This window comes from Pogona vitticeps, chromosome 2 (assembly GCF_051106095.1).
Source record: "Pogona vitticeps strain Pit_001003342236 chromosome 2, PviZW2.1, whole genome shotgun sequence".
Lineage (NCBI taxonomy): Eukaryota > Metazoa > Chordata > Lepidosauria > Squamata > Agamidae > Pogona > Pogona vitticeps.
The window spans coordinates 95,889,360-95,901,881 of record NC_135784.1 but is presented as its reverse complement, the minus strand read 5'-3'; the positions used below and the strand labels follow the sequence as shown (position 1 = coordinate 95,901,881).

The 12,522-nt window shown below is 39.7% G+C and overlaps 1 protein-coding gene across 2 annotated transcripts in view; it reads right to left on the bottom strand.

Annotated features, from left to right (window-relative positions):
• RNF130 (ring finger protein 130) overlaps positions 1-12,522 on the bottom strand; it is a 90,233-nt gene that overhangs the window by 24,000 nt on the left and 53,711 nt on the right. For both annotated transcript variants that reach the window (XM_020782755.3, XM_020782754.3), the window contains exons 4-5: positions 7,782-7,853; positions 5,939-6,021 (exon numbers count right to left, since the gene is read on the bottom strand). In XM_020782755.3, coding sequence (XP_020638414.3) covers positions 5,939-6,021; positions 7,782-7,853 — 155 coding nt within the window. The remainder of the gene's footprint in view (positions 1-5,938; positions 6,022-7,781; positions 7,854-12,522) is intronic.

The following is a 12,522-nucleotide window of genomic DNA, read 5'->3' as shown; positions in this document are numbered from 1 at the left end:
GAACAGCTTATGCAGAGCTCCCGTTCAGGTTTTGATCATATCCCCATGCATATCTACTTAGCTTCAAGAATCCTTATAGCATCAGGTGATCCCATATTATTAATTCATTGGAACATGTGGAAAAACTTAAAAGATTGTATGATGAAAATGTAAATATAACATCAGAACCACTACCTGACTCAATTTTGTCAGAATACTCTAGAAATTTAATTACAGTGGTGTCTCAACTTACGAATTTAATCCATCCCAGAAGAGGTTAGTAAGTCAAATCAGCATTTCCCATAGGAATGCATTGAAAACCAATTAATCTGTTCTAGCTGTTTTTTGTTCGTATGTAGAGGCGCCATTTGTAAGTCAAAGAAATACCGTAGTTCCCATAGTAACTAATGCAAAACTGGTAAATCCGTCCTCTACCATTAGGGGGAGAATTTTTTAAAAAACCTAAGATGACTTACGTTAAAAAAAAGGGGCAGGAAGGGAGGGAGGGAGGGAGGGAACGAACACCTTTTAAACAGAAACCAAGCAGCTTTAAACCAAACCAAGCACCTTTTAAACCAATGTTTACATTTTAAAATTAATACAGTGCCAGGTGGTACAAAGTCCATTTCCCGTTTCCCCCATGTTTTTTGTTCATAATTCAAAGCTCCAATCGCGAATCAAAGCAAAATTTTGCAAACAGCTGTTCGTAAGTTGAAATGTTCATACGTCGGGGCGTTTGTAAGTCAAGGGACCACTGTAGTCAGAATTTAACAGAAAAACATGTTTTACTCGGGAAATGTTTCAGATTTTAAAAGACAAATATAGAAATTGAGTCAATATTCCAAAGTCTTTTAAGTATACTTTTTCACATATTTTATGCTAATCTGATGAAACTCATCCTGAAATTCAGTAGGTGCAAATGACTTGCCTGAACTGACACCAACCTTATTAAATCATTCACACATTAGCAGTTTGCCTCAATAAATCCATTTCCTTTGAAACAGATGTAGGAAACTTGTTTATTTAGGAGGGCATAAATTAGGTAAGCAAAGTCTCTGATGGCCAAGTAATTAGCTCTCCTTCCGTCTTTTCTGAACCTTAAACCTTCAAAACACTGCCCAAATAATCTAAGTAGGATGAAAGATACCCCTCACAAGTTTAAATGCACAATTAAGAGTCCATTCCAGTCAAAAAGCCCAACTGCATGAAGTTAACAAAAGCAGATGAAAAGCAATGAGTAAGCAAATACATTTATGCAGGTGCTAGAATTAACCAGATGTTCTGAGGGGTTTCTATTGTTGGTTAAACATGGACAAAAGGGATAAAATTAAAATTTAAAAAAGGCACCAAAGAGCCAACATAATGCTGGCACATCAAAAAGCCCAACCAGCATAGTTGTGTAACACTGAGGATAATGGAGATGAACAGATGCATCTAGGAGCAGCCAGAATAGTAGCAGGCTGTTCTGGCATCCAGAGTCACCAGGGAGCTGCCAGTATTCCTCCCACCAGTCCAGTCAGTAATTGTCACCATGGGGGTGGACAGAACTGTACCCAACAGATAACTGGAGAACTGCTTGTGTAAGGAAATACTGGATGGCTCATGCAAACTTCAAAAGGTGTAACTACTTGAGTCATGTAGTGGTTAAACTGCTGTACTGCAGCCAAAACTGTGCTCATGACCAGGGGCTCAATCCCTGGTAGCCAGCTCAAGATTGACTCAGCCTTCTATACTTCTGAGATTGGTAAAATGAATATCCAGCTCACCGGGGGGGGGGGATGTGTAGCCTGCATAATTAACTTGTAAACCGCCCAGAGAGTGCTTTAAGTGCTATGGGACAGTATATAAACAGCAATATCTATAAAGGTAGAAGCTATCAGAAAGACAAAATATCAGCTCCTATCACAGGAAGACAAGAAGAGGTAAGTATGGAACTTTTCCTGTCAGATAATATTGAGAATTTAAAAGGGGATGCTAACAGGGATGTGATTTGGACATAAGCATGAAATAAGAGCTGAACACACTGCAGCTTTACAAATATCCTAGAGATATCTGGGATCCTGAGGGGAGATATTATAACACTTTTCAAATAATGGAAAGGCTGCTATACAGAGGAAGGGTAAGATCTGTTCTCAATCACCCCCAAGGGCAGGACATGCAACAAGTTGAATATCAGGAAAAACATCCTAACTATTAGAGCAGTACGGCAATGGAACTAATTATCTCAAGAGGTGGTGAGTGTTCCAACATTGGAGGCATTCAAGAGAAATTTAGACAACCACCTGGCAGATATCCTTTGATTTGTATTCCTGAACTGAGCAGGGACTTGAAAGACTTGATGGCCTTATATGCCCCTTCCAACTTCATGATTCTACGACCCTTCAGTAAAGCACTGGATGCTGAAAAACTCAGATGGAATTACTTCTTAAACCTTCTAGTACATTTTAAAAGCAAGTTCATATGACAGAATGAATTTTTGGACCACCATTTGGCCAGATGTTTGGAGGAAACTGGTTGACCCTTATGTAGACCTTGATAATATGCAAATAGTTTGGGAGCTGAAGTAAATTATTTTATGCGTGATGTGTAAAATGCAACTGCACTTCAACATGCAGTGAATGCAGGGCTCTCTCTAAATCTGTCCATGTGATAGAAATAAGGCAAGAAGAACTAAAGGTTGTGACAAATGAAGTTGGGAGACCACTCTAGGCAAGAAGGTTACATCCGGGTACATGGTTACTTTCTCTCTATGAAACTGCAAGAACTGGAGGTCAAATTAATGCACAGAGTTAATTAACTAGTCTTGTAGACATAATGGGCACAAAGAAAACAATTACATATGTCAGTAAATGTAAATTCGCCGTGACCATAGACTCAAAAGGAAGTCCCATTAACAGACAAAACCATAGACAAGGATACCTGGAGGGTTGGTGATTTAATATTTGGATATAAATTGTTTTGTTCTTTGAAAAACTCATCTTTGACAACTAGATTGATTTCTGAAGGAAACTGCCTATGAAGAATGTAAGGGTTGATTTGCAACCACTAGTGCCAAGTAAACCTTTATGGAAGGCTGCAACAGACCCATTTTTCCAAGTGTGTAATGAAAATGAAGAACTGTATGGAGTGTCACAGAGTAGATGTAGGATTTTTTTAATGCAGGGTCAATTATCAATACGGAGCCTCCCAGATACTCCTCTCTGTATACTGGAACAGTTCTGAGATATCTGGTCCAGTGTTCAAACATGTCTTCTTTCTCATGCCAGTGCTGACAAATGAGATTGATTTTATCTAGTGTTCAGGATATCATTGAACTACTGTAGATATTGTTGTAAGCTGCCTTTAGTCCTTTTGAGGAGAAAGATGAGGTAAAAATATTTAGAATAAATAATCTATGTTGCTTTAATGTTGGCAAACAGGGTCAATCATCCTTATTTGTACACTTTGGTGTACATAAGTGTTTTTGGTCTCAATATTTTTCTAATCTCAGTGTTGCAGAGTGAAAGCAATCTTGCCCTCTCAGTATCAAAATCAAGCTCTAACATGTTTATCCTTCCCCAACATAAATGGAATCTAAGTCATGTTTGTTGCTTGGTTTCTATTATTTCTTTCTGTCATTGGCTAAGATCTCCCAGATGAAGGACTTCGATTCCATGTACTCTCCATACATCCACTAATCTTCACAATATGGTAAAAGAAGATCCGTCCACACGAGTAAAGAAGTGTAGTAGAGGCATAAATGTCTTTTCTCTCTTTCTCACACTTTCACACAATGGCAACATAAAGGGATTTGGCTTGTCTTTGGGTGAGTGAGACCTCAATGTAGGGAGACTGATGATCAACTATAACTCAGGAATTTGATGTCAAGGGGAGTCAACAGTAGGCTGAGTAGGAGCATCTTGAGGTGAAGATGTACAGTGGGGTCTTGACTTAAGAACGGCCCGAGTTACGAACATTTTGACTTACGAACCACTCTCATCGGAAAATATTGACTTGACTTGCGTACTTGGATTTGAGTTACGAACTAAAAAAACCCTGAAAAAAACCACGTGGGAGGCAGGGAAAGTGCAAAATTTGAACTTTCAGTTAACTGTTGGCCAGTGAAAAGGGTACCTGTCTGCTTCCTCACTCCTCCCAGCGTTTAGAGAGTGGATTGGGAGACATTCTTCAGACTGCCTGGTACTGTACTGCCTGGACTGTATTTTCCCTGCCTTCCCTGAACCTTTCTTGACCTAAGAAAAAAAGAAACAAAATATCCCCCTCTAGTGGTCGAAAGCGGAATAGCAGCTTCCCATTAGTTTCTATGGATGGAAAAGAGCAGATACGGATCAAATGGTTTTCAATGCATTCCTATGGGAAATGCAGATTTGACTTGAGAACTTTTTGACTTGAGAACCGCCTTCCAATACGGATTAAGTTCTCGTCAAGACTCCACTTTATGTGTAATGGGAGACCCTGGTGATGATGTAAGGTGACTCTAGTTTGTCATCTGACACCAAACTCAGGCAAATGACCTCTTCAGGCTCAATGTAGTGAGATTTGGTATGAGCTACTAGTGTAGCTGATTATGGTGCTTGAGGCTGAACCACCACAGATAGAACAGTCCTTTTAGTTTTGTCTTATCCTTCCTTTTGTGTCTTTTCTCCTTAGACCTATCTGTGTTAGAAAGAGCCTTCTCCTTTCCATCAATACCAAAGGATATAGCACAGATGCTTGTGAAACTTTTGGTTCTCAAGTTGTCAATGCTATAGATAGCTCCTCTCATTGTTGTTCTGCTACATCTCTTGCGAATCTAAGTGAATCTAACTGGGCAGTAGCCATCAAGGACTTTTTTGACAGCACATTACAGATCAAAGTTGTCTGTACCAATTTTGTTTGTTTTGCAATGGTATTGATGGCTTTGTGGGATTTTTTTCCAGAAATACCACTTGACTCTCAACTGGTGATTTCTCAAATCTGCTCTAGTAAACTTTTTACAAACCTGACAGTGTTGTGTCTGATGTCTGAGACTCCAAGACAGTAGGGAGAAGAGAACTATTTACAATAATTATGTCTGAAGTGAAGCTACATAACTCTTTCAAGGTGATGCTACAGTGGTGGTTGAGAGGGAACTCAGGAGAAGTTCTTGTTGGGTTGGAATATGCATACTGGAAGGGGAAGGTGGTAGGTTGTGGAAGGTTCTGAGGATTGTTTGCACACGCACAGAGAACCCATGTGTGTGAAACAAAAACCTTGAAGAAGACCAGTTCACCAGGCTTTATCGGCAGTCTCAGAATTTTAAGAACAATCAGAAAGTGCCAGAAAAAGTTCCAATCAATTAATCAGGATCAGATTCTGAAAGTGCCCCAGGGCCAGAATAAGAAATTGGCAAGGATGATGAAATGGGTCTATTCAATCCTCTTTTTCTGAACTCTGATATAGGAGGATATATAATTTTAACTGGCAAAATACAGACATGGTGCATTAGCTGCACATAGTGCATGTATGTCTGAATGGCAGGTTTCCTCTTCACCTACATAAAAGCAGATGTCTCTTATTTCTACAGTACTTTCATATTTATTGTGGAAAAAGCTACTTATTTAGAAACACACTCCTTTCACAATTGACAATGCCATGTACATATTTTGTCTTTTAAGTCCACATACTTTTCACAGATTTCAAAAGTGAAGCACGAATAATGTCTCAATGAAAAGGGAGACAACAGACGTATGATGCAGATGTCAGCAGAAATATGCAATCCTATCCTTCTGCCACAAACAGAAACACTCATGATGCTGTTAAATCTAAATTTCATGAAGAATGATTTCTTTTGTATATATGGAGAATACACTTAGCATCCAAGTTTAAAATGTTAAATCAAGCTACAAATTGGGAGGGGGGCAACAAAATAAAAAATCCTAATTCATTTATTTGCAAGGACAAAGCATTCTCTCCAAAAGAAGCTAAACTGTTGGCTTACTTGCATGGCAGAATGCGAACAACATCATTCTGCTTGTAACTTTCAATACAGACAGCACAGTGATCGAAGTCTGGGTCTGTTTCCTAAAATGAATACAATAAGAATTCAGGTAAGAACTAGCAGTGAGCTAACCTATCAAACAGATAAACAGCAGGATGAAATATGAGCTGAAGGACTAAAATATGTTCTATGTAATGTGTACAGTATTCTTTTTTTTTTACAGCTAAGGTCAGAACACAGTTCACAACATTTTACGTCAAAGTCACAGCCCTAGAGTAGACTTTGCATATAAAAGTCCTGTACAAGCCTTGAGAAGAAGAAAAAGCCAACATCCTTTCTACATTTTATGCCCATTTGAGGGAAATCACTCAGCTTTCCCTCCTCTAGCATATTCTTCTTTGCATGGTTGTTCATAAAAAAACAATTCTGCAATCAGTGCTTGTCTGCTTACACAAAGGACAGCCTGCCAGGGGAGAAGAAATGGTAACAGGGTTCTAACCTTTATGTCCAAGACTTTGAAGAACTGCTGTTGACTTTAAAAAAGCAGAGCAGGCAGATCTTTACTTCTGATTTACTATTACACAGCATTGTATCTTTTTATGAATGTTTTCATGCTCAAATGAATTCTGAGTATGTTGTTTGTCCTCTTTGTGAAACACTTCCCAAGAAGTGTTTCCCACTAACTGGCAGCCAATTAAAATGTTTATTCTCACAAACCTATTACACATCATGGGAATATAATTTTACTACTCGACTCTGTCAGTAATAATTACTCTGTTTTACGTGTTTTACGTACTTTATGGAATCAGTTGATTTACAGGCACTAACAGTGTTGCCTGTTTATTTTGAATTTGGATCTTATTTATTTACTTGATTTATACCACCCCATCACTTTTTAAAATATTGTTGTATTGTTATGTTGTTTATTTGTATATTTTTACTGTTTTATACTGGATTTTGTGTATTTTGCAGAAAGACAGGTTTGGCTGCTTACTTGTAACTGTGAATCTGCAAGTAGTCATCTCTATGTTCACACACACAGCTTCTGCACCCATATGGGCCAGGTAACTAAACAACTGGTCTTTAAAAGATTTAGATTTTTCTTACTGCAGGCACAGATTCCACACCCAATTGATGACAAACTAAAACATTTGCCTTTACTGTTATTTGAAAAGCCCAGTAATTGATTACCATTCATAGAGGAGAACATATTTCACTTGCTAAATATAAGTTACTACCAATAGTATAATTCGAATTTCTCTACCTGCGCAATTACCATTTAAACCTCCACATCAAAGATTTTCAGTAATGTGATCACATACAATTACATAGTTTGTATTTTGCAACAAAACCTTCTGAGCACATGCATACACAAAATGAAATATACACACTAAGGGGAGTCTTTAATCACAAAGATTGGAAGCTATTTCTTATTATTACTCCCCCCAAGCAACAGAAGAAAGCAAATCCCAGAACCACTACTAATCCAAGTCTCTTTTAAATAAAATGGCAGCCAGGCACTTAAAAAGGAATCCAATACACAAACAATGCAGGTAATAAGATCTGGACACTCTATACAGCATCCACAGTGCTTCAGTGCTATTTCCTTAGCTACGAAGAGCACATAGGACTATTAAGGCTGGAAACAGATCTAACAGACTGAGACAGCAATGAGGAGACAACCTGTCACAAAAATGTAGAAGCATAAAGATGTATGGGCTTGAAGTAATTATTGAAAATAATGAAACAGAAGAGATGATTAACTAGCTTATACAGTTTTACAATCAATTGTACATTTCCCTGTATAGTAACACACAGTTAACATTCAATTGTATAATTATACCTTATCCCCTTTCTTCACAGTCCTTGTTGTTAGTTTACCAACAGCTTTCTTGGCAGCATCTCCAAGACGACGCTATATAAAAACACATATATGGACACTGTGATTAGGTACTGAAAGAAACTAAGCCCACACCATTATATTTCATTTTCTATACTATATATAGTCATATACGTACTAGTATATGATGTCATATACTAAATGACATCATTTCAGCTTATTCTAATTTGATAAACACTCCAGGGGAACTATAAATAACTTATGAGCAACTGAGGCATAAGAATCAAGGCAACAAGGAGGAATGACAAAATTTACAAGTGCCAATTCCAACTTAATGATGCAGTATGTTCCATGTTAACTGAGAATCACCACCTGCCACCGGACACAACTTATTTCCAAGGTAATTTTCTTTGAACATAGCACAGCGACATTATTCTGCTTCAGTAAGTAGGTTTTCCAGCAAGAGGAAAGTTGGGATTTACACAGTGGGAATCAAGCAAGCAATTTAAGTTTTTTGTTTAAGCTACAATAACAATATTCTCTGTTATTCTGAAGATTCTGGTTTTAGATGTTTTCTGGGATCTGTCATATTCCTTTTGTAGCCTTTCTAAAAACAATTGAAGACAGATGTCACTAAAAGGGCAAGATTGCATTATTTTTTCCTAATCAGTAACACTGGTAAGAATATTTAAAAAGATAAAGAGAGGTTACCTACCTGTAACCATAGTTCTTCTAGTGGTCCTCTGTGAATCCACACAATTGGGTTATTCTGTGCATGTGCTGAACCTCTTGGAAGTTTCTAGAGCTTAAAAACACATGACTAGTGGGATATTCCCCCATGGAGCGCATGCTCCACCCATCACTGATCCCCTCAGTTCCTGTAAAAGTCCGCCACTGCCAAAGAGCTATTTTAAGGTACAATGTGACAGACAGAGGGGAAGATGGGTGGGATGTGTAGATTCACAGAGGACCACTAGAAGAACTATGGTTACAGGTAGGTAACCTCTCTTTCTTCTTTGTGGCCTCTGTGAATGCACACAAGTGGGTGATTGGCAAGCTCACTTATCAGATGATGGGACGTCACTGTAGAAATTGTGCCAAAACAGTTCTGCAAAACCAGCATCATTCCGTGCTCTGACATCAAGATGGTAATGTCTGACAAAAGTCGATAGAGTAGACCATGTCGGTGCACGGCAGATGTGAGGGGGTTTAATCCCACGCTGGAAGGCAACAGATGTGGACAGCAGTCTGGTAGAATGGGCTGTTAAATGTTCAGAGGTGTTTTGCCAGTCAGCTCATATGCCAATGAGATAGTATGGACAATCCATCTAGAAATAGATTGCGGTGAAGCAGGAGCCCCTTTATGACGACCATGAAAACACAGAAAGAGTCCCTGTGATTTTCTGAATGATTTAGTCCTGTCAATGTAAAAGGCGAGGAAACATCTTATGTCAAGTGTATGGAGCATGAGCTTGAGAGGTGTTGACAGAGATGGAAATAGGGTAGGGTAGAATTATCGGTTGATTGAGGTGAAATTCAGATACAGTACTGTACAACTTTAGGTAAAAAGGACACATCAAAATACAGAGTGACCTTATCCAGATGGAACTGAAGGAAGGGTGGATCAGATTAGAGGGCTGCAAGTTTGCTAGCTCGCTTAGTAGTTGTTATTGCCACAAGAAAAGATGTTTTCAAGGAAAGTAGTTTAGGATCACAGGTAGCCATTGGTTCAAAGGGTGGTCGAGTAAGTGCATTGAGGACAAGTTGTAAAGACCACTGAGGAACAGGACGTTGACATGGGGGGCAATATTGTTGAGTCCTTTAAGAATTTTTTTTACAACTGGTTGAGAAAAAAGTATGGTTGATTTAGAATTAGGAGGTTGTTTAGCTACAATAGTAGAGATATAAACTTTCAAGGTAGAATAAGATAATCTAAAATTGAAGGACAAAGGTAAGTAAAGTTTTCAAAGAGCATCGTGCTGCAGGTAAGTTATGACAATCAGTAAAGAAAAGGAATACTTTCTATTTGTTTTAGTATAGAAGCTGGGTCGAGGGCTTTTGAGCTTGATCAAGTATGTACATCCTTTATGATGGGAGTATCATCAACACCGTCAGGTTCAGAGAGGCTATGTCTGGCTGGTAAATCATCCTGTCGTCTTGAGTAAGAAGGTTGGGGATCGGTGGGAGCCGGAATGAGTCGGTTGACATTGAACTCAGGTGGGTGAACCATGGTTGTCTTGGCCACCATGGGGTGAGAAGGACTGCATTTGATTGGAACTGTTGAAGTCGAATGATGTTTCTTTGTATGAGCGATATCGGAGGGACTAAATAGAGTAGGTCCTTGTCCCATTCTATCATGAAGGCGTCTCGGATAGAGTTCTTGCTGATACCGGTTCGAGAACAGTAATGTTGGCACTTGGCATTTGTTTGAGAAGCAAAGATATCGAAGGACGGGGTGCCCCAGCGGTCGCAGAGGAGATAGGAGATTGTGTCATTTAGGGACTACTTGTGTGTCCCTCGAGGGAGTTTTTTCTGTGGCTATGTGGACTGCTACTGGAAAGATGTGATGTAGGTAACACCATTCCCAGAGCTCAATGGTCAAGTACAGTAGGGATAGAGAATGTGTGCGTCCTTGTTGGTTTATGTAGTAAAGGACTGTCATACTGTCTGTAGCGAGTTGGACTGCACGTCCCGCAATAAGTGGTAGGAAAACGTGGAAAGCCTTGATAATTGCTAAAAGTTCAAGATGACTGATGTGCAATGTTTTCTCTTGATTTGTCCATAGGCCATGGATCCTGTGATGCAGACAATGTGCTCGCCATCCCAACGGACTGGCATTGGAGGTAACCTGTATCGTCAACTGAAGAGGCAAAAAGGGCTTCCCCACGAGCAAATACAGGAGAAACGTCCACCAGGTGAGTTGACGTGCAAGCTCGAGTGTTACTGTAAGATGCATCGATGGGTGGTCCGTCATGGGATTGAATAGTGACAGGTACCATGATTGAAGTGATCTCATTTTGAGTTGTACGTGCTGTATAACTGCAGTTGTCACAGCCATGAGTCCGAGGAGAAGTTGGACATGATGGACTGATACCAATGCTAGTGGTCGGAATGGTTGAATAGCCTCTTTTAGTTTGAGGATTCTCTCGTGTGGGAGAAGGCTCTGGCTTGTAGGGAATAGAAGTGCGTCCCGATGTAGGTAGCATTTTGAGATGGCTTGAGATGTGACTTGGTGAGATTCACCTTGAGGCCAAGGACTCAAGGTATATCAAGAGTGAGCTGGGTAGCTCTGACAACATCATGATATGAGGCTGAGACTATCAACCAGTCATCTATATAAGGGAATATATTGATACCTTGAAGTCGAAGGTAGGCAGCGACTGGTGCCATGCATTTGGTAAAAGTCTCAGTGCTGTGGAAAGTCCGGATGGGAAAGAACAGAACTGGTATGTGGTGCTATTGAATCGGAAGCGAAGGAATTTGTGGTCATTCGGCTGAATAGAGATGTGAAAGTACGCATCCTGGAGATCAATGACAACAAACCAGTCTCCCTGTGAAAGGAGATGAATGTCTAGTGCAGGGGTCAGGGAACTTTTTTACCTTTTACCCCGCAAAAAATTTATATACGATGACATTACCCCCTTGATTCGAATGGAAGGAAATCATACATTACAGTGGTGCCTCGCACAATGGGTGCCTCACACAACGATGAATTCACACAACGATGGCTTTTTCTGATAAAGAGCTTCAAAAGCAGGGAAACGGAGATCAAAGAGCCCTTTCCGATGTGCCTTTTCGCTCCTGTAAAAGTGTCTTAAACTGTTTGAAGCCTGTTTTAAATGCTTGCAATCGTTAGCCCACCTCCTGAACCCTATGCAAACTTAATTTGGTGTTGTTCTGAGTCTTCGTTAATTTTTGGTGATTTTTTGTTTTCTCCATTGAAAGCCATTGAATGGTCTGTCTAATGGCTTTCAATGGAGAAAACAAAAAATCAGCAAAAATTAACGACGACTCAGAACAACACCAAATTAAGTTTGCATACGTTTCACAAGCTGGACTATCGATGCCAAGCATTTAAAACAGGTTTCAAACAGTTTAAGGCACTTTTAAATGAGGGAAAAGAGACATCGGAATGCCATTCAAATGCATTGAGTCGGCTTCAATACATTTGAATGGAGGAAACATTGTTTCACTCAACGATGTTTCCTATGGGGATTTTCGCTCAAGGACAGCAATCCGTTCCAATTGGAACGGATTAACCGGTTTCCTATGGGGATGGAGGCAGTGACAGATTTCACACAACGCTGATTTTTTGGAAACAATTAACATCGTTGTATGAGGCACCACTGTATTTGAATTACAAATATTATTGAATCTACACAGGCTGTGTACCGAAATAGCAGGATGCACCAATTTGATAAAGATGTGCACTATTTTTGCTGGAACACATTGCACTCCAGCCATGGTGTGGTATAGGGAGTAGTAAGGTGTCCAATGTGCCTAGCAAGTTGCATTAAATTTTTGCTAGCTTGCAGAGGATCATTAGTGGCTGCCAGAGTGGTGCTAGCAATGACATGCTTTCTAGAGACAGCCAACGCAGAATTGGGTGTGTGTGTGTTTCCCTACCGCTTTAATCATTCCATGTGTGGTGTGCAAAAAGGAACAAACCAGGCTAAAGGTCATGTCACCCACCCTGGGGCCACAGCCCAATGTCAAAGGACCAGTGTGCTTTTTTATCATCATC